The sequence below is a fragment of the Lepidochelys kempii genome, chromosome 3 (genome assembly GCF_965140265.1).
Source record: "Lepidochelys kempii isolate rLepKem1 chromosome 3, rLepKem1.hap2, whole genome shotgun sequence".
NCBI classification, from domain to species: Eukaryota; Metazoa; Chordata; order Testudines; family Cheloniidae; genus Lepidochelys; species Lepidochelys kempii.
The window spans coordinates 502,949-526,234 of NC_133258.1; the positions used below are offsets into that span (position 1 = coordinate 502,949).

A 23,286-nucleotide genomic window follows, 5' to 3' on the forward strand; every position below is an offset into this window, starting at 1 on the left:
CTGTTCCTCTGCTGTTGTAAAGGGGACAGGGGAGGGAATGCTCAAGCAATATTCTGTATAATTATACCATCCCTACTTCCTCGACGTCAGCTGAACTCTTCGTTGAAGCAGAGGCCAAAGTTCTGTCTTGTCAAAACTTTTCAGAAAGTATGACACAGAGTTAAACCTTAGAGAGACTACTGTACGCTTTCTTCATAAAACAAGCAATGCACACACAACACATTTTATATAGTATAAAGTACTGTAAATAGTTTTTGGAATACTAGGAATAACTTTTCAAAAAGCTATTAATAAATCTACTGATTTTCCTTATACAGATGTTTCCCCTTTTGTTTTTGTTACCTTATATTTGAATGTTTGCATCAACAATTTTTTTTATATTTTAGCACACACATCAAAACACATTCCCTTTTGAACTCTCAGAGATGATTTTTCAGTCTTTATAATATGATCATAGTGTGTACTGTGTATCACTTGGACTTTTCAGAGCTTGAGAAATGGCAGCTTTTCAGTCCTTTTAAATGCTTCACAACCGTGTCAGCAAACAAACAGCCTGGAGATATCTACAGGTAGCTTGCATTTCAGCATAGCTGACTGGTCCTCTTGGTGGCTGGTGAAACAGAGGTCTGTAGCCTGTACCCAAAATGATACAGGGGTTGGATCAGAATATAAAACATCAATTTCATAAGAACATAAGAATGGCCATACTGGGTCAGACCAATGGTCCATCTAGCCCAGTAACTTCTCTTCTGACAGTGACCAGTGCTAGATGATTCAGAGGGAATGAACAGAATAGGGAAATTATCAAGCAATCCATCCCCTGTCATCCAGTCCAAGCTTCTGGCAGTCAAAAGTTTAGGGACACCCCGAGGATGGGGTTGCGTCTCTGACCATCTTCACAGAATCATAGAATCGTAGGACTGGAAGGGACTTCAAGAGGTCATCTAGTCCAGTCCCCTGCACTCACGGCACAACTAAATATTTTCTAAACCATCCCTGACAAGTGTTTGTCTAACCTGCTCTTATGCCCTATTTATGATCTATTTAAATAAATAGTATTCTATTATTGTTTAACAGTGCAATTAAAACTGCAATTAATCGTGATTTCTTTTTTTAATCTCACGATTAATCATGATTAATTTTTTTAATCGTTTGACAGCCCTAAAATAAAGTTAAAACCCTACTGGTGCCAAATTAACAAACTATATCAGATTCAAGCAAAGTTTCTCACCATGTGTTTTCAGCAGTCTTACTGACCAAACCCTGTAGGTCAGAACTCCTTCCCGCAGAATCCAGTGAAGGCTTCCTTTGTTGCTTCAGGTGTAGAGAATGCGATGGGAAAGGGAAGAGAGAAGGGTATACTGGGGTGTTCTCCCTTCCTTTTTATAGTCTCAGTCCTTCCATTTGTAAAACATTTCCAGCTGGATACCAAGGAGTCCAGGAGAGCTGGCTGTATTTCAAGGAACCCCTGTTGAGGTTACAGGGACAAACCATCCCGATGAGTCGAAAGAATAGTAAATATGGCAGGCGACTAGCTTGGCTTAATGGTGAAATCCTAGCGGATCTTAAACATAAAAAAGAAGCTTACAGGAAGTGGAAGGTTGGACATATGACCAGGGAAGAGTATAAAAATATTGCTCGGGCATGTAGGAATGTTATCAGGAGGGCCAAATCGCACCTGGAGCTGCAGCTAGCCAGAGATGTCAAGAGTAACAAGAAGGGTTTCTTCAGGTATGTTGGCAACAAGAAGAAAGCCAAGGAATGTGTGGGCCCCTTACTGAATGAGGGAGGCAACCTAGTGACAGAGGATGTGGAAAAAGCTAATGTACTCAATGCTTTTTTTGCCTCTGTTTTCACTAACAAGGTCAGCTCCCAGACTGCTGCGCTGGGCATCACAAAATGGGGAAGAGATGGCCAGCCCTCTGTGGAGATAGAGGCGGTTAGGGACTATTTAGAAAAGCTGGACGTGCACAAGTCCATGGGGCCGGACGAGTTGCATCCGAGAGTGCTGAAGAAATTGGCGGCTGTGATTGCAGAGCCACTGGCCATTATCTTTGAAAACTCGTGGCGAACCGGGGAAGTCCCGGATGACTGGAAAAAGGCTAATGTAGTGCCAATCTTTAAAAAAGGGAAGAAGGAAGATCCTGGGAACTACAGGCCAGTCAGCCTCACCTCAGTCCCTGGAAAAATCATGGAGCAGGTCCTCAAAGAATCAATCCTGAAGCACTTGCATGAGAGGAAAGTGATCAGGAACAGCCAGCATGGATTCACCAAGGGAAGGTCATGCCTGACTAATCTAATCGCCTTTTATGATGAGATTACTGGTTCTGTGGATGAAGGGAAAGCAGTGGATGTATTGTTTCTTGACTTTAGCAAAGCTTTTGACACGGTCTCCCATAGTATTCTTGTCAGCAAGTTAAGGAAGTATGGGCTGGATGAATGCACTATAAGGTGGGTAGAAAGCTGGCTAGATTGTCGGGCTCAACGGGTAGTGATCAATGGCTCCATGTCTAGTTGGCAGCCGGTATCAAGTGGAGTGCCCCAAGGGTCGGTCCTGGGGCCGGTTTTATTCAATATCTTCATAAATGATCTGGAGGATGGTGTGGATTGCACTCTCAGCAAATTTGCGGATGATACTAAACTGGGAGGAGTGGTAGATACGCTGGAGGGGAGGGATAGGATACAGAAGGACCTAGACCAATTGGAAGATTGGGCCAAAAGGAATCTGATGAGGTTCAATAAGGATAAGTGCAGGGTCCTGCATTTAGGACGGAAGAACCCAATGCACAGCTACAGACTAGAGACCGAATGGCTAGGCAGCAGTTCTGCGGAAAAGGACCTAGGGGTGACAGTGGACGAGAAGCTGGATATGAGTCAGCAGTGTGCCCTTGTTGCCAAGAAGGCCAATGGCATTTTGGGATGTATAAGTAGGGGCATAGCGAGCAGATCGAGGGACGTGATCGTTCCCCTCTATTTGACATTGGTGAGGCCTCATCTGGAGTACTGTGTCCAGTTTTGGGCCCCACACTTCAAGAAGGATGTGGATAAATTGGAGAGAGTCCAGCGAGGGGCAACAAAAATGATTAGGGGACTGGAACACATGAGTTATGAGGAGAGGCTGAGGGAGCTGGGATTGTTTAACCTGCAGAAGAGAAGAATGAGGGGGGATTTGATAGCTGCTTTCAACTACCTGAAAGGGGGTTCCAAAGAGGATGGCTCTAGACTGTTCTCAATGGTAGCAGATGACAGAACGAGGAGTAATGGTCTCAAGTTGCAGTGGGGGAGGTTTAGATTGGATATTAGGAAAAACTTTTTCACTAGGAGGGTGGTGAAACACTGGAATGCGTTACCTAGGGAGGTGGTAGAATCTCCTTCCTTAGAGGTTTTTAAGGTCAGGCTTGACAAAGCCCTGGCTGGGATGATTTAACTGGGAATTGGTCCTGCTTTGAGCAGGGGGTTGGACTAGATGACCTTCTGGGGTCCCTTCCAACGCTGATATTCTATGATTCTATGAAAAAGTCTATGCGGAAGTACATTCCCTGCGGCTTTTTCTCATCTATTTGAGCTTCCTGTGTTTCCCCTTCCTGCTTGATGACTCTGTTTACTGCAAATTAAACAGAGCACACATTCCTTTGTTTAGGACAGACCTATTTGCCAACTTCTGCTTGGGGAGAGCTGTGATTTGGAACATGTTAATAACATCATACTGGAAAATCTTATAACTTCACATAAAATGTTGCCACGCATATTTTGCCAGGACAGTAATGACCAGCAAATTATGAGTTTTCAAATGATCCTTCACAAGGCATACTTTGGACAAAGATGATTACAATAGTGTTTAGGGCTTGGACCCAAGGATACATTCTGGTATGACTGTTCTTATATCCAGTGTATGTGCCATCCACCTACCTGTGAGTGTGTATACCTGTGTGTGTGTTTAAGGGCTGCCACTGTGAGAGTGCATGCTTTTGTTTGTGGTCTGGCAGTGGGGTTTGGCCATGTGCAGTCGTGGGAGTAAGCTTGTGCTTCTGTGTGCATGAACACAGCAATAGGGAGCCATATCTCTAATTGCCTAGCATGCATCCAGTTAACAACTTATACAGAGGGAGAAATCAGACTGAGCTAGCAGGTTACCTAATCCTTCAGCTGGCTCTGCTTTGCTGGGGTATCTCACTCACACTGACCCACCCTCATTCCATAGATCCCAAGGCCAGAAGGGACCATTGTGATCATATAGTCTGACCTACTATATGACACAGGCTATAGAACTAATTCCTAGGATGTAGCTTTTAGAAAAACATCCAATCTTGATTGGAAAATTGTCGGTGATGGAGAATCCCCCATGGCCCTTGGTAAGTTCCAGTGGTTAGTTACTCTCATTAACCTCCCTGCTAGATATTGTATATAGCAGCAATAACCCACAGCCAGGTGCCTGGCAACACTAGATTAGTGTAGTCCATAACTGCAGGAAGCTCACACCAGGGAGGTGGGATGGGAATGGGATCAGCTTGTACATTGTATGGGTCTTTGCGCTACTGAATAGGTTGACCTGTGGCCCTTACTCTGGGTCTGTCTTGAAGTTCTTTTGGGACATGTTTTATTAACCTCACCCTCAATCCCTGCTTCTTCCCTTCTCTCCCCAGTATGGCAGGAAGAGCTACATGGTGAAAGGCATGGCGTTCTCTCCTGACTCCACCAAAATCGCCATTGGACAAACAGACAACATCATTTATGTCTACAAGATCGGAGAGGAATGGTGAGGGCCTTGGTATATCATCCCTCTGTGTATGGTGCCATCCCTGTGGTGCCATGCACCTGCGTGTGCGGTGCCTCCTTTCTTCCAGTACCACAGGCTGCTTTGGAAATGCACAATGTGTTCTTCACGCCTAGGGTTTTTGCCCCGGTATTCAGCCAGATCTCATTCGACACTAGCCCTCACCTCCCCTTCAAATCATACCTTACCCAACCCTGAACTGCGGTCCCCCATTACTCTGGTTACATTGAGTGGTTTTGTTGAACAGCATAAAGGTTCTTCAGGTACTACCTGTCAGATCCCTTCTGCAGGTGTGTGCCAGCCAGAGGTCTGGAGGAGCAGGCTATAGGGCCTATGCACACCCTGCCTACTTCTTTGTGCCCTCTGACTTTTGCCGGGTCCTTATAAGGAGTACAGACATGACTGCTTCTCAATTCCTTCTGGGGACAGTTGGGGCAATAGGAATTCAGCTCCCTTTTATAGAAGTTTGGCTTTTCTCAATGTCTGTCGTTCCTATAGTTAGTGTTAGGGATATTGAGCCCCAACAGGCATATTGTTTTGGCTCATGGCTTGCTTGTGCCTTTCCTGCCCCACTGCAGGCCGTACTAATGTGGCAGAAGTCAAATTCCTCCACTCTCAAGCTGTGGCCTCCTGCAAATCAAATGTAGGTCACCATATTCTCCTGTGTATGCTGATGTGAGTGGGGAGTGAGGAAATGGGCAGAATGCACAGCCCCAGTGGACATGGCTGTTTAGAAGGTCAGTGCTGATGCATCCAGGACATATACATCCCCTGCAGTATGGATCTGTAGAGGCCCTTACCTACAAGAACTACAATTGTTATGGGAAGCAACTGTTTTAAAGGCCTGGTCCCCGTCCCGTCCCCCCCATGATGGTCTGCGCCCCCTGTGTGTGGTTCTAGGGAGCTGTTTGGGCTCCACTTTATCCCTCTGCAGGGAGATGTTCCTGCTGCTGCATGAAAGCTCCTACACAAAATGAGAGAATTCTGTGCCTGCTCAGTACCCAGACTCACTGCCCTGAGAACATATAGCAGGGGAGGGGCCCAAACAAAGGCCTATGTTGCAAGACTGAAATTTATGGAAATAAGTATAAATTAGCAATTTATAAAATAATTTCATAGATTCCAAGGCCAGAAGGTAGCATTGTGATCATCTAGTCTGACCTTCCTATATAACATGGACCATGGAACTTCCCCAGAATAATTCCTAGAGCAGAAGTTCTAGAAAAACATCCAGTCTTGATGGAAAAATTGCCTGTGATGGATAATCCACCATGACACATGGTAAATTGTTCCAGTGGTTAATTACTCTCATTTAAAACTTTAGGCATTATTTCCTACCTGAATTTGTCTAGCTTCAGCTTCCAACCATTGGATCTTGTTAGATCTTTCTCTGTTAAATTGAAGAACCTATTATCCCTTAACTTGTTCCCTGTTAAGGTAGTAAAACTGACTATAATCAAGGCATCTCTTAACCTTCTCTCTGTTAAAATAAATAGATTGAGCTCCGTGAGTCTGTCACTTTGTGGCATGTTTTCCCATCTTATAACCATTTTTGTGGCTCTTCTCTGAACCCTCTCCATTTTATCAGTGTTCTTGAACTGTGGGCACCAAAACTGGACTCACTATTCCAGAAGCAGTCACATCAGTGCCAAATACAAAGGTAAAATAACTTCTTTATTCCTGCTTGATATTCCCATGTTTCTGCATCCAAGGGTTGCATTAGCCCTTTTGGGCACACTGGGAGCTCATGTTCAGCTGATTATCCACCTTAACCCCCCCAAATTTCTTTCAGAGTCATTGCTTCCCAGGATGGAGTCTCCCATCCTATAAGTATGGCCTGGATCCTTTGTTCCTGGATGTATACATTTCATTGTATTGAAATGCATATTGTTTGCTTGCACCCAGCTTCTCAAGTGATTCAGATCATTCTGTATCAGTGACCTGTCCTCTTCATTGTTTACCACTCCCTCAATTTTTCTGTCATCTGTAGACTTTATCAATGATGATTTTAAGTTTACTTCTAGGTCGTCAATAAAAATGTTATGTGGTGTAGGGCCAAGAACTGACCCTTGTAGGCCCTCAAGAGAAACACTCCCATTTGATGAGAGATCTGGGGGTCACAGTGGGTCACAAGCTAAATATGAGTCAACAGTGGAAAGCTGTTGCAAAAAAAGCGAACATCATTCTGGGATGTATTAGTAGGAGTGTTGTAAGCAAGACACGAGAAGTAATTCTTCCGCTCTACTCTGTGCTCATTAGGCCTCAACTGGAGTATTCTGTCCAGTTCTGGGCGCCACATTTCAGGAAGGATGTGGACAAATAGGAGAAAGTCCAGAGAAGGGCAACAAAAATGATTAAAGGTCTAGAAACCATGACCTATGAGGGAAGATTGAAAAAAATGGGTTGTTTAGTATGGAGAAGAGAAGACTGCGACGGGACATAACAGTTTTCAAGTACATAAAAGGTTGTTACAAGGAGGAGGAAGAAAAATTGCTCTGAGGATAGGACAAGAAGCAATAGGCTTAAATTGTAGCAAGGGCGGTTTAGGATGGAGATTAGGAAAAACTTCCTAACTGTCAGAGTGGTAAAGAGCTGGAATAAATTACCTAAGGAAGTGGTGGAATCTCCGTCATTGGGGATTTTTAAGAGCAGGATGGACAAACACCTGTCAGGGATGGTCTAGATCAGTGGTCCCCAACGCGGTGCCCGCGGGCGCCATGCATTTATGTGCGGATGCCTACTGAGAAGGGAGCACTTCCGCCGGACAACCCGCCGCTGAGGAGCGTGGCCACCAGACAACTAGCCGCCAAAATGTTGCCCAGAAGCAGCAATGCCAAGAAGCGTTGCTGCCCAAATGCCACTGCTTCTCAGTGACATTTGGGCGGCGACGCTTCTTGATGATGCCCCTACTCAGCGGCATTTTGGCAGCTGGTTGTCCGGCGCCCGCCACACTCTTCTGGGAACATGAATATGCTATTGCAACAGCAAGGTTGGGGACCACTGGTCTAGAGAATACTTAGTCCTGCCTTGAGTGCAGGGGACTGGACTAGATGACCTCTCAAGGTCCCTTCCAGTTCTGTGATTCTATGATTTACAGTTGAGACCTATCAGTTAGCCAGTTCTTAATCTATTAAATGTGTGCCATGTTAATTTGATCTCTTTCCAGCAGGGTGTATAAAAATCAATGATTTCTTTAAAAAAAAAAATAAAAAAAATAAGATTTTTTTTATTTAAATCATATATTTTTTTTATAAAATGCTTTTTGAGGAAAAAAACCATCTAAAGATAGTTTTAATTAGGATATTTTTGAGCTATAATGTATCTCATCATGGAATGGGGATTATAACTTCTAATTCTATAGTATGAGACAATATATTCATGTAATATTTAAGAAAAGTTTTGTAAATGAGTCATAGAATCATAGAATATCAGGGTTGAAATGGGACCCCAGAAGGTCATCTAGTCCAACCCCCTGCTCAAAGCAGGACCAATTCCCAGTTAAATCATCCCAGCCAGGGCTTTGTCAAGCCTGACCTTAAAAACCTCTAAGGAAGGAGATTCTACCACCTCCCTAGGTAACGCATTCCAGTGTTTCACCACCCTCTTAGTGAAAAAGTTTTTCCTAATATCCAATCTAAACCTCCCCCACTGCAACTTGAGACCATTACTCCTCGTTCTGTCATCTGCTACCATTGAGAACAGTCTAGAGCCATCCTCTTTGGAACCCCCTTTCAGGTAGTTGAAAGCAGCTATCAAATCCCCCCTCATTCTTCTCTTCTGCAGGCTAAACAATCCCAGCTCCCTCAGCCTCTCCTCATAACTCATGTGTTCCAGTCCCCTAATCATTTTTGTTGCCCTTCGCTGGACTCTCTCTCCAATTTATCCACATCCTTCTTGAAGTGTGGGGCCCAAAACTGGACACAGTACTCCAGATGAGGCCTCACCAATGTCGAATAGAGGGGAACGATCACGTCCCTCGATCTGCTCGCTATACCCCTACTTATACATCCCAAAATGCCATTGGCCTTCTTGGCAACAAGGGCACACTGCTGACTCATATCCAGCTTCTCGTCCACTGTCACCCCTAGGTCCTTTTCCGCAGAACTGCTGCCTAGCCATTCGGTCCCTAGTCTGTAGCTGTGCATTGGGTTCTTCCGTCCCAAGTGCAGGACCCTGCACTTATCCTTATTGAACCTCATCAGATTTCTTTTGGCCCAATCCTCCAATTTGTCTAGGTCTTTCTGTATCCTATCCCTCCCCTCCAGCGTATCTACCACTCCTCCCAGTTTAGTATCATCCGCAAATTTGCTGAGAGAGCAATCCACACCATCCTCCAGATCATTTATGAAGATATTGAACAAAACTGGCCCCAGGACCGACCCTTGGGGCACTCCACTTGATACTGGCTGCCAACTAGATATGGAGCCATTGATCACTACCCGTTGAGCCCGACAATCTAGCCAGCTTTCTGCCCACCTTGTAGTGCATTCATCCAGCCCATACTTCCTTAACTTGCTGACAAGAATACTGTGGGAGACCGTGTCAAAAGCTTTGCTAAAGTCAAGAAACAATACATCCACTGCTTTCCCTTCATCCACAGAACCAGTAATCTCATCATAAAAGGCGATTAGATTAGTCAGGCATGACCTTCCCTTGGTGAATCCATGCTGGATTCAATAGTCATGAGTTAGGAACCCAATCTTATGGGCTTCCAGCGGCTTCTGTATAGATTATTTGGGTTTAATTTTTCTATCTACCCAATGGGACTCAGTGCTCAGACTAGAAGATAACATCAGAGATGCTTAGTTTTGCAGTTCTCAAACTGTGGATTTCTGTCCTGAGAGATAAAAATGCTTGTTAACAGCAAAAACGTTTTAAAATAAATAAATAATATACAGAGGTCAGAAATAACAGACGTCAACCCTATTGTCCCTCTGCAAATTTGTGTACACAGAGTCAATCCCTTACATCTCTCTAAAAGTGCAAAGTTTCAAAAAGTTCAGTGAATAAGAAGATTGTTGGGGGCGGAATAGATCGGACAAGGAATCATAGAATATCAGGGTTGAAAGGGACTTCAGGAGGTCATCTAGTCCAACCCCCTGCTCAAAGCAGGACCGATCCCCGACTAAATCATCCCAGTCAGGGCTTTGTCAAGCCTGACCTTAAAAACTTCTAGGGAAGGAGATTCCACCACCTCCCTAAGTAACACATTCCAGTGTTTCACCACCCTCATAGTGAAAAAGTTTTTCCTAATATCCAACCTAAATCTCCCCCACTGCAACTTGAGACCATTACTCCTTGTTCTGTCATCTGCTACCATTGAGAACAGTCTAGAGCCATCCTCTTTGGAACCCCCTTTCAGGTAGTTGAAAGCAGCTATCAAATCCCCCCTCATTCTTCTCTTCTGCAGGCTAAACAATCCCAGCTCCCTCAGCCTCTCCTCATAAAATGACACAGTACTCCAGATGAGGCCTCACCAGTGTTGAATAGAGGGGAACGATCACGTCCCTCGATCTGCTGGCAATGCCCCTACTTATACATCCCAAAATGCCATTGGCCTTCTTGGCAACAAGGGCACACTGTTGACTCATATCCAACTTCTCGTCCACTGTAACTCCTAGGTCCTTTTCTGCAGAACTGCTGCCGAGCCATTCGGGCCCTAGTCTGTAGCGGTGCATTGGATATTTCCATCCTAACTGCAGGACTCTGCACTTTTCCTTGTTGAACCTCGTCAGATTTCTTTTGGCCCAATCCTCCAATTTGTTTAGGTCCCTCTGTTTCCTATCCCTACCCTCCAGCATATCTACCTGTCCTCCCAGTTTAGTGTCATCTGCAAACTTGCTGAGGGTGCAATCCACACCATCCTCCACATCATTTATGAAGATATTGAACAAAACCGGCCCCAGGACCGACCCTTGGGGCACTCCACTTGATACCGGCTGCCAACTAGACATGGAGCCATTGATCACTACCCGTTGAGCCCGACAATCTAGCCAGCTTTCTATCCACCTTATAGTCCATTCATCCAGCCCATACTTTTTTAACTTGCTGGCAAGAATACTGTGGGAGACCGTGTCAAAAGCTTTGCTAAAGTCCAGGAACAACATGTCCACTGCTTTCCCTTCATCCACAGAGCCAGTTATCTCGTCATAGAAGGCAATTAGATTAGTCAGGCATGACTTGCCCTTGGTGAATCCATGCTGACTGTTCCTGATCACTTTCCTCTCCTCTAAGTGCTTCAGAATTGATTCCTTGAGGACCTGCTCCATGATTTTTCCAGGGACTGAGGTCAGGCTGACTGGCCTGTAGTTCCCAGGATCCTCCTTCTTCCCTTTTTTAAAGATGGGCACTACATTCGCCTTTTTCCAGTCATCTGGGACCTCCCCCGATCGCCATGAGTTTTCAAAGATAATAGCCAATGGCTCTGCAATCACATCCGCCAGTTCCTTTAGCACTCTCGGATGCAGCGCATCCCGCCCCATGGACTTGTGCTCGTCCAGCTTTTCTAAATAGTCCCGAACCACTTCTGTCTCCACAGAGGACTGGTCACCTCCTCCCCATGCTGTGCTGCCCAGTGCAGCAGTCTGGGAGCTGACCTTGTTCGTGAAGACAGAGGCAAAAAAAGCATTGAGTACATTAGCTTTTTCCACATCCTCTGTCACTAGGTTGCCTCCCTCATTCAGTAAGGGGCCCACACTTTCCTTGACTTTCTTCTTGTTGCTAACATACCTGAAGAAACCCTTCTTGTTACTCTTAACATCTCTTGCTAGCTGCAACTCTAGGTGTGATTTGGCCTTCGTGATTTCACTCCTGCAAGCCCGAGCAACATTTTTATACTCATCCCTGGTCATTTGTCCAATCTTCCACTTCTTGTAAGCTTCTTTTTTGTATTTAAGAGCAGCAAGGATTTCACTGTTAAGCCAAGCTGGTCGCCTGCCATATTTACTATTCTTTCTACATGTCGGGATGGTTTGTCCCTGTAACCTCAATAAGGATTCTTTAAAATACAGCCAGCTCTCCTGGACTCCTTTCCCCCTCATGTTATTCTCCCAGGGGATCTTGCCCATCAGTTCCCTGAGGGAGTCAAAGTCTGCTTTTCTGAAGTCCAGGGTCTATATTCTGCTACTCTCCTTTCTTCCTTGTGTTAGGATCCTGAACTCGACCATTTCATGGTCACTGCCTCCCAGGTTCCCATCCACTTTAGCTTCCCCTACTAATTCTTCCCAGTTTGTGAGCAGCAGGTCAAGAAGAGCTCTGCCCCTAGTTGGTTCCTCCAGCACTTGCACCGGGAAATCATCCCCTACACTTTCCAAAAACTTCCTGGATTGTCTGTGCACCGCTGTATTGCTCTCCTAGCAGATATCAGGAAAATTAAAGTCACCCATGAGAACCAGGGCCTGCGATCTAGTAACTTCTGCGAGTTGCCGGAAAAAAGCCTCGTCCACCTCATCCCCCTAGTCTGGTGGTCTATAGTAGACTCCCACCATGACATCACCCTTGTTGCTCACACTTCTAAACTTAATCCAGAGACTCTCAGGTTTTTCTGCAGTTTCATACTTGAGCTCTGAGCAGTCATACTGCTCCCTTACATACAGTGCAACTCCCCCACCTTTTCTGCCCTTCCTGAACAGCTTATATCCATCTATGACAGTACTCCAGTCATGTGAGTTATCCCACCAAGTCTCTGTTATTCCAATCACATCATAATTCCTTGACTGTGCCAGGACTTCCAGTTCTCCCTGCTTGTTTCCCAGGCTTCATACATTTGTATATAGGCACTTGAGGTAACCTGCTGATCACCCCTCTTTCTCAGTATGAGGCAGGAGCCCTCTCCTCTCACGCGCTCCTGCTCGTGCCTCCCCCCGGTATCCCACTTACCTCAGGGCTTTGGTCTCCTTCCCCCGGTGAACCTAGTTTAAAGCCCTCCTCACTAGGTTAGCCAGCCTGCTTGCGAGGATGCTCGTCCCTCTCTTCGTTAGGTGGAGCCCGTCTCTGCCTAGCACTCCTTCTTGGAACACCATCCCATGGTCAAAGAATCCAAAGCCTTCTCTCTGACACCACCTGCATAGCCATTCGTTGACTTCCACGATTCGACGGTCTCTACCCAGACCTTTTCCTTCCACAGGGAGGATGGACGAGAACACCACTTGCACCTCAAACTCCTTTATCCTTCTTCCCAGAGCCACGTAGTCCGCAGTGATCCGCTCAAGGTCATTCTTGGCAGTATCATTGGTGCCCACGTGAAGAAGCAGGAAGGGGTATAAGGAGAAGAAGTCTGGAGATATATGCGAGAAGGGAGGGACAGGCAGGAGAAACAAAAGTGAAACTGTTTGAGCAGCATATTCCAGAAGTCTTGAGGTCTTTCTGAGTGTAGCCTTCATTGATTTGAAATCTACCATGCCATCCTCTCACTAGAAGGGAAAACCTCTAATGACAGCAGGCCGTAAAAGAGACCCAGTTTGGGACTATTTTAATGAAGTTCCTCTACCTGTGGGTAAAACAGGCATGCGTACAAAATGCAAATGGTGCAACAAAGAAATGCAAGGCCTGATAGCCCGAATGAAACAACTTCATGAGAAGTGCTCCTTCTCAGGAGGAAGCTGCGTTGAAGATGATGAAAGGAACGTGTCTGAACATACAGGATCTTCAGGTTGGTAACAACTAACAAGAATGCACTTTTATGTAGAAATCCATGATTAAATAGAGTCTTCCTGACTAGTGATTTAAATCATGATTTAAATCAAATCCACCCTGCTTTCTAGTTTTTTAATCAGAATGTCTTGTGGTACCAAATCAAATGCCCTTTCGTCAACACTATTACCTTTTTCATATTTTCCAAGAACCTATATTGATTGACATTAATTATGTTACCCTTCTTTAATTCTTTGTTAACTGCTTCCCTTATCAGCCACTTTCAGGGACTCGGAGGTGAGCAGTCGGGTCTAGTGGTTAGAGCACGAGTTGCTGCCAGGAATAGGAATCCAAGGTCAGAGCCAGTATGAGATGCCAGAGCCAGGGGTCAGAGTTGAAGTCAGGAATTTGAGCCGAGGGTCAGAGCTGGGTTACCTGGAGTGAGGCAAGGCAGGAGTAGGGCTGGGAGTGAGGTAGGAATGATCACAGCCTTAGCAAATGCTTTGAGCAGCAAGCAAGCTGCTGCTACTGCTGGGCTTAAGAGCAAGCTTGCTGGCTTCCTCAGCCAGTCAAGCAGGTTATTTAGTCAGACAGTCTGGCTTATGCAGCCCAGCTCTGTTCATTAGGCTGTCAGGAGACTCGGGAGGCAAAGCTGCAGGGCCTTATTCCTGATATCTACTCCATTACCTTGCCCAAATTGATGACAGACTGACAGGCCTATAATTATCTGGGTCATCCTGTTTACCCTTTTTAAATATTGGCACATTAGCTTTCTTCCAGTCTTCTGGAACCTCCCTGGTGTTCGAAGACTTATTGAAAATCAACATGAATGGTCCAGTGAGCTCCTCGGCCAGCTCTTCTAAAACTTTTGAATTCAAGTTATCTGGACCTGCTGATTTAAAAGTGTCTAGCTTTAGTGGCCGCTGTTTAACATCCTCCTGAGATGCTAGTGGAATGGAAAGTATTTCACCATCATTATATGATATGACTATATCATCTGTTTTCCCCTCAAATACATAATAGAACTTCTCCCTTTTCTGCATTATTGATAATTCTACCATTTCCATTGAGTAATGGACCAATACCATTGTCAGGATTCTTTTTCTTCCTAAATATACTTCAGAAACTCCTTATTCTCTTTAACTTTGCTGGCTGTATATTTTTTCTTGTGTCCCTTTGCTTCATCAATTTTCTACAGTTACTAGTTTCTTATTTAAATTCATAATTGTCAACTTCCGCATTCTTCCATTTGTTATATATTATTTTTTAATTTTTATAGCTGCCTTTGCTTCTCCTCTAAAGCAGGTTGGTTTTTTAACCAATACAGCCTTCTCCCTTGATTGTGGTATTTTGGGCATGTAGTAAAGTGTTCTTAAACAATTCCCAATTATCATTCAGATTTTTCATATTAAATTCTGCAAGCTGATCTGGCTCATCATTGTTTTCAGCCTTGTGAAAATGGCCTTTTTAAGGCACCAGGCGTATGTACGTTACTTCTCTGGACTTTATTCTATTTGCATTTTATAAATGTGATCAAACCATAATCACTTGCACCTAAGCTACCATTAGCTTTTAACTTTCAGATACCATTAATTTTAATTCTGTGATCAGTTCCTCTGTATGTGTCAAGGCAAGGTCTAATATAGAGTTCCCCCATGTTGGATGCAGCACTTTCTGAGTTAGGAAATTGTCATCTACCATATTTAGAAATTTCAGTGAATGTTTTCGTACTGGTAGCATCAGATCTCCGACATATATCATTCAATTGAAGTCCCCCAGGATGTAAAGAATTAAATGAGGGTGATATAATTAACCCAATCAACATGGGCTTATGGAAAATAGATCCTGTCAACTTTGTCATTTTTTATGAGATTACAAGTTTGGTTGATAAAGATAAGTGTTGATGTAATATACTTTGTCTTCCGTAAAGCGTTTCACTTGGTACTGCATGACATTTTGATTAAAAAAACTAAAACAGTATAAAATTAACATATGGCAAAAGTATAAGCAACTGAAAACAGGGTATTATAATGGAAGTGTCAGGCAACCTTACTAATAGGAAGTGTTACCAGCCCTAACTGTAATTATATGTGTGTATTTCTTTTTCTGCAGGGGTGATAAGAAGGTGATCTGCAACAAGTTCATTCAGACGGTAAGTCCCAGCCTCCCTTTCAGCTCCCTTACACTGCAGCGTAAGGGCAAGGCCTACTATAGGTCTTTCCTCTGGCTCTCAGGCGTGATGAGCCAGATTGTCAAAGGTATTTAGCTGTCTAAGGATGCAGATGGGTGCCCAGAGGGACTTTCAAACCCATCTTAAGCACCTATCTGCATCTATAAGTGCCTAATTACTTTTGAAAATCTAGTCCTGTGTGTTTAAGCTCCCAGCTCTGGGGGCTCTGCTCTCTTCCTTTGAGACTAAGCTATTGATTCATATGGCCTGAAGAGACCATTGTGATCCTCTAGTCTGACCTCCAGGATAACACATGCCGAAGGACTCCTCTGATTTCATTCCTGTTTGAACTGGAGCATGTTGTTGAAAAAAATATCCAATCTCAATTTTAAAATTGCCAGTGTTGGAGGATCCACCACAGCACTTGATAAGTTGTTCCTATGGTTAATTACTCTCCCTGTAAAAAATTGCCCATTATTTCAAGTCTAAATTTGTCTAGCCTCAGTTTCCAGCTATTGGACCTTGTTATACCTTTGCCTGCTAGACGGCAGAGCCTTCTATTATTGGCCAAGCTTATGAGTCCCTATCCCCAACCCGATGCCATTTCTCTGTTTTGGATGTAACACGACAACTTCTGACTGGCATCTCTGATCAGTTCCAAAATTCCACGGAATGTTTTAGGCATCAGTGAACAGAACCCTGTTGCTTTTGGGGAAAATTGGAAAACCAGAAGGAAAAAATGGGGGACACATGGAGCCCCTGCTATCTGTTTAGCAGAGCCACATCTTCAAGCCCCTCTGCAATTTGTCTATAGATCAAAGAACTGATTGAATGGCATCCATTAGCATCTTCCAGCATGACAATACTTCTATTTCATTTCTCTCAATACAGTTGAATATGTTGGCACCCTGAAGGACTTATTTCCCAGGCAGAACGAGGAGAAATAATGTGGGAGAAGGGGAGCACACAGAACCTATGGCTTGGTGTGGGAGAATGGGGACCCTGGTAAAGGGAATGGAGTTGCACGCAGAGTCCGTGGGTTAAAGGGAGGTCCCTGGTAAGGAGAGAAGGGGGAATAAGGTTACACACAGCATCCCTGGCTGGGGGGGACAAATGGGGGACCCTGGTATTAAAGGGAAGGGGGCACACAGAGGCCCTAGTATGAAGGAGGGGATGAGGGCTTGCAGCAAGTCCTTGAAATAGAATGGGATGGGAGGGCATCTGAAATGAGCTTGGTCTAAAGAAGCAATGAAGTGCATGGCCCACTAGTCAAATTTGTGTTCCCCATGTAGGTACTTGCAACTGTGATCAAGTCACTCCTTAATCTTCTCTTTGTTAAGATAAATAGATTGAGCTCCTGGAGCCTATCACTGTAAGGCATATTTTCCAGTCCTTTAATCATTCTCATGGCCCTTCTCTGAGCCCTCTCCAATTTTTCCACATCGTTCTTGAACTGTGGACACCAGAACTGGACACAGTATTCCAGCAGCGATCACACCAGTGCCAAATACAGAGATAATAGAACCTCCCTACTCCTACTTGAGATTCCCCAGCTTATATAGCCAAAGATTGCATTAGCCCTTTTGGCCACAGCATTGTACTGGGAGCTCCTAGAGTTTTAGGACCAGAAGGGAACATGCGATCATGTAGTTGGACATCCTGTATATCACAGGCCATGAAACACCACCTCCACACCAAACCCAAACAGAAACAGAATTGGATCAAAGTATTACGGTTAAGCCAACCTCACTTTTGTTGTAGATTCTTCCATTGACCTAGGTACCACTGCTCAGGGAGGTAGATTTTAAACTGATAAGAACAGATTTAAAATTTTTATTAAAGCTAATGTTTAAATTATATAATTATTTTTTATAATTATTATATAATAATAGCCACAGGTTAAGGGAAGAGTGGCTGTACATCTGCGTGAGTGCTGAGATTATCCAAAAGTACACAGTCTGGTGTAAACATCATAAAATACATCTACATCAACAGAAAACACCTTCCATTCATGTAGCCCTAGCCGCAGCTCTGCAGCTGTTGAACTTCTAGCGTAGACAGCCTGAGTATGGTGTTCTTTGTTCCTAACTGTAAAGTGGTATGTTTAGCTGTATTAAAATGCACATCATTTGCTTGTGCCCATCTTACCAAGCAATCTAGATTGCTTTGTGTCACTGACCTGTCCTCTTCATTATTTTACCACTCCCCCAGTCTTTGTGTCATCTGCAAACTTTATCACTAATGATTTTGTTTTCTTCCAGGTCACTGATAAAAATGTTAACTAGTATAGGGCCAACAACCGATCCCTGTGGGACTGTGACGGGTTCAGTCACAGAGACCACCTTGGGACTGTCACCTGATGTGCTGAAACTACCTTTGAGCCCGTTTTCTTTGGCAGCTTGGGACTCCAGAACCCCTAGAGGAGGATCTATAAATGGAGATTCCCTATGTCCTAATAAAGAGTAGAGGATGGAAAATGATAAAATACAGGGAGGATCTGATGAAAAAAAGTCCCATTCAATTACGTCATGCAATAGGGGAGAGCCAAAAAATGACAAGTTTTTAAAATGCTTATATACCAATGCTAGAAGTTTAAATAATAAGATGGGTGAAGTAGAGTGCCTAGTATTCAATGTGGATATTGATATAATAGGCATCACAGAAACCTGGTGGAATGAGGATAATCAATGGGACACTGTAATACCAGGGTACAAAATGTAATGGAAGGACAGAACAGGTCGTGCTGGTGGGGGAGTGGCACTATAATGTGAAAGAAAGCGTAGAATCAAATGAAGTAAAAATCTTAAATGAACTAAATTGTACTACAGAATCTCTATGGATAGTAACTCCATGCTTGAAAAATAAGAATATAGCAGTAGGGCTATATTACAGACCACCTGACCAGGATGGTGTTGGTGACTCTGAAATGCTCAGGAAGATTAGAGAGGCCATAAAAATAAAAAACTCAATAATAATAATAATGATTGATTGGCAGCTATCCCCATATTTCAGCTTGAATTTCAGCTATCCCCATATTGACTGGGTCCATGTCACCTCAGGAAGGGATGCTGAGATAAAGTTTCTTGACACCTTAAATGACCGCTTCTTGGAGCAGCTAGTCCTGGAACCCACAAGAAGAGAACTAAATCAAGAATTGCCTCTAAGTGGAGCACAAGGATCAGGTCCAAGAGGTGAATATAGCAGGACTGCTTGGTAATCGTGACCATAATATAATTAAATTTAACATCCCTGTGGTGGTGAAAACTCCACAGTGGCCCAACACTGTAGCATTTAATTTCAGAAAGGGGAACTACACAAAAATGAGGAGGTTAGTGACACAGAAATTAAAAGGTACAGTGCCAAAAGTAAAATCCCTGCAAGCTTCTTGGAAACTTTCTAAAGACACCATAAGAGAGACTCAACTTAAATGTACACCCCAATTTAAAAAACATAGTAAGAGAACCAAAAAAGAGCCACTGTGGTTAAACAACAAAGTAAAAGAAGCAGTGACAGGCAAAAAGGCATCCTTTAAAAAGTGGAAGATAAATCGTAATGAGGAAAACAGAAAGGAGCATAAACTCTGGCAAATAAAGTGTAAAAATATAATTAGAAAGACCAAAAAAGAATGTGAAGACCAGCTGGCCAACGACTCCAAAAGTAATAGCAACATGTTTTTAAATACACCAGAAGCAGGAAGCCTGGTAAGCCACCCGTGGGGCCACTGGACGATCGAGAGGCTAAAGCAGCACTCAAAGACGATAAGGCCATTGCGGAGAAACTACAGGAATTCTTTGCACCGGTCTTCACTGTTGAGGATGTGAGGGAGATTCCCAAACCTGAGCCATTCTTTTTGAGTGACAGATCTGAGGAACTGTCCCAAATTGAGGTGTCATTAGAGGAGGTTTTGGAACAAATGGATAAACTAAACAGTAATAAGTCTTCAGGACCTGATGGTATTCACCCAAGAGTTCTGAAGGAACTCAAATGTGAAATTGCAGGGCTACCAACTGCCATCTGTAACCTGTCATTTAAATCAGCTTCTGTACCAAATGACTGGAGGATAGATAATGTGACTCCAATTTTTAAAAAGGGCTCCAGAGGTGACCCTGGCAACTACAGGCCAGTAAGCCTCACTTCAGTACCGGGCAAATTGGTTGAAACTATCGTAAAGAACAGAATTGTCAGACGCATAGATTAACATAATTTGTTGGGAAGTAATCAACATGTTTTTTGTAAAGGGAAGTCATGCCTCACCAATCTACTAGAATTCTTTGAGGGGGTCAATAAGCATGCGGACAAAGGAGATCCAGTGGATATAGTGTATTTAGATTTTCAGAAAGCCTTTGACAAGGTCCCTCACCAAAGGCTCTTAAGCAAAATAATCAGTCATGGGATAAGAGGGAAGGTCCTCTCATGGATTGGTAACTGGTTAAAAGATAGGAAACAAAGGGTAGGAATAAATGGTCAGTTTTCAGAATGGAGAGAGGTAAATAGTGGTGCCCCCAGGGATCTGTACTGGGCCCAGTCCTATTTAACATATTCATAAACTATCTGGAAAAAGGGGTAAACAGTGAGTTGGCAAAATTTGAAGATGATAGAAAACTACTCAAGATAGTTAAGTCTCAGGCAGACTGTGAAGAGCTACAAAAGGATCTCACAAAACCGGGTGACTGGGCAGCAAAATGGCAGATGAAATTTCATGTTGATAAATGCAAAGTAATGCACACTGGAAAACATAATCCTAACTATACATATACAGTGATGGGGTCTAAATTAGCTGTTACCACTCAAGAAAGTGATCTTGGAGTCATTGTGGATAGTTCTCTGAAATCATCCACTCAATGTGCAGCGGCAGTCAAAAAAGCGAACAGAATGTTGGGAATCATCAAGAAAGGGATAGATAAGACAGAAAATATCATGTTGCCACTATATAAATCTATGGTACGCCCACACCTTGAATATTGCGTGCAGATGTGGTCGCCCCATCTCAAAAAAGATATATTGGTAAAGGTTCAGAAAAGAGCAACAAAAACTATTAGGGATCTAGAACGGCTTCTGTATGAGGAGAGATTAATAAGACTGGGACTTTTCAGCTTGGAAAAGCGGTGACTAAGGGGGGATATGATAGAGGTCTATAAAATCATGAGTGGTATAGAGAAAGTAAATAAGGAAGTGTTATTTACTCCTCCTTATAATACAAGAACAAGGGGCCACCAAATAAATAGGTAGCAGGTTTAAAACAACACGCTGTCAACCTCTGGAATGCCTTCCAGAGGGAGTTATGAAGGCCAGTACTATAATGGGGTTCAAAAGGGAGTTAGCTAGATTCATGGAAGATAGGTCCATCAGTGGCTATTAGTCAGGATGGGCAGGAATAGTGGCCCTAGCCTCTGTTTGCTAGAAGCTGGGAATGAGCGACAGGGGATGAATCACTTGATGATTACCTGTTCTGTTCATTCCCTCTGGGGCACCTGGCACTGGCCACTGTCGGAAGACAGGATACTGGGCTAGAAGGACCTTTGGTCTGAACCAGTAGATATGAGTAGGGCCATTCTTATGTACTGGTTACCCAGAAGCCAAAACACAGTGCCCTTAAAGCAGCCCAGCCTTTGGGCTCACTCCCAGACAGCCAAGTCAAATAAGAAAGTTCTACCAATCCCAAAGGATTGGATACATTACCTCCCAAATTAATGAATATTCCAGATCTTACCCAAATGTACATTTACAGCCAATTCTTATTAACTAAACTAAAATGTATTTAGAATCATAGAATCATAGAATATTAGGGTTGGAAGGGACCTCAGGAGGTCATCTAGTCCAACCCCCTGCTCAAAAGCAAGACCAATCCCCAATTAAATCATCCCAGCCAGGGCTTTGTCAAGCCTGACCTTAAAAACATCTAAGGAAGGAGATTCCACCACCTCCCTAGGCAACGCATTCCAGTGTTTCACCACCCTCCTAGTGAAAAAGTTTTTCCTAATGTCCAACCTAAACCTCCCCCACTGCAACTTGAGACCATTACTCCTTGTCCTGTCCTCTTCTACCACTGAGAATACTCTAGAACCATCCTCTCTGGAACCACCTCTCAGGTAGTTGAAAGCAGCTATCAACTCCCCCCTCATTCTTCTCTTCTGCAGACTAAACCTCAGCCTCTCCTCATAAGTCATGTGTTCCAGACCCCTAATCATTTTTGTTGCCCTTCGCTGGACTCTTTCCAATTTATCCACATTCTTCTTGTAGTGTGGGGCCCAAAACTGGACACAGTACTCCAGATGAGGCCTCACCAATGTCGAATAGAGGGGGACGATCACGTCCCTCGATCTGCTCGCTATGCCCTTACTTATACATCCCAAAATGCCATTGGCCTTCTTGGCAACAAGGGCACACTGCTGACTCATATCCAGCTTCTCGTCCACTGTCATCCCTAGGTCCTTTTCCGCAGAACTGCTGCCTAGCCATTCGGTCCTTAGTCTGTAGCTGTGCATTGGGTTCTTCTGTCCTAAGTGCAGGACCCTGCACTTATCCTTATTGAACCTCATCAGATTTCTTTTGGCCCAATCCTCCAATTTGTCTAGGTCTTTCTGTATCCTATCCCTCCCCTCCAGCGTATCTACCACTCCTCTCAGTTTAGTATCATCCGCAAATTTGCTGAGAGTGCAATCCACACCATCCTCCAGATCATTTATGAAGATATTGAACAAAACCGGCCCCAGGACCGACCCCTGTGGCACTCTACTTGACACCAGCTGCCAACTAGACATGGAGCCACTACCTGTTGAGCCCGACAATCTAGCCAACTTTCTACCCACCTTATAGTGCATTCATCCAGCCCGTACTTCTTTAATTTGCTGACAAGAATACTGTGGGAGACCATGTCAAAAGCTTTGCCAAAGTCAAGAAACAATACATCCACTGCTTTCCCTTCATCCACAGAACCAGTAATCTCATCATAGAAGGCGATTAGATTAGTCAGGCATGACCTTCCCTTGGTGAATCCATGCTAACTGTTCCTGATCACTTTCCTCTCATGCAAGTGCTTCAGGATTGATTCTTTGAGGACCTGCTCCATCATTTTTCCGGGGACTGAAGTGAGAATGACTGGCCTGTAGTTCCCAGGATCCTCCTTCTTCCCTTTTTTAAAGATTGGCATTACATTAGCCTTTTTCCAGTCATCCGGGACTTCCCCCGTTCGCCACAAGTTTTCAAAGATAATGGCCAATGGCTCTGCAATCACAGCCGCCAGTTCCTTTAGAATCATAGAATATCAGGGTTGGAAGGGACCCCAGAAGGTCATCTAGTCCAACCCCCTGCTCAAAGCAGGACCAATTCCCAGTTAAATCATCCCAGCCAGGGCTTTGTCAAGCCTGACCTTAAAAACCTCTAAGGAAGGAGATTCTACCACCTCCCTAGGTAACGCATTCCAGTGTTTCACCACCCTCTTAGTGAAAAAGTTTTTCCTAATATCCAATCTAAACCTTCCCCACTGCAACTTGAGACCATTACTCCTCGTTCTGTCATCTGCTACCATTGAGAACAGTCTAGAGCCATCCTCTTTGGAACCCCCTTTCAGGTAGTTGAAAGCAGCTATCAAATCCCCCCTCATTCTTCTCTTCTGCAGGCTAAACAATCCCAGCTCCCTCAGCCTCTCCTCATAACTCATGTGTTCCAGTCCCCTAATCATTTTTGTTGCCCTTCGCTGGACTCTCTCCAA

The 23,286-nt window shown here is 44.1% G+C and overlaps 1 protein-coding gene across 7 annotated transcripts in view; it reads left to right on the plus strand.

The window, feature by feature from the left end:
- The window catches only part of IFT172 (intraflagellar transport 172), a 151,634-nt gene that overhangs the window by 1,134 nt on the left and 127,214 nt on the right, over positions 1-23,286 (plus strand). For all 7 annotated transcript variants that reach the window (XR_012157848.1, XM_073335400.1, XM_073335399.1 and 4 more), the window contains exons 3-4: positions 4,644-4,756; positions 15,518-15,557. Coding sequence is in view for 6 of the 7 variants with exons in the window: in XM_073335400.1 (XP_073191501.1) it covers positions 4,644-4,756; positions 15,518-15,557 (153 nt within the window). In the remaining variant the exon portion in view is untranslated. The remainder of the gene's footprint in view (positions 1-4,643; positions 4,757-15,517; positions 15,558-23,286) is intronic.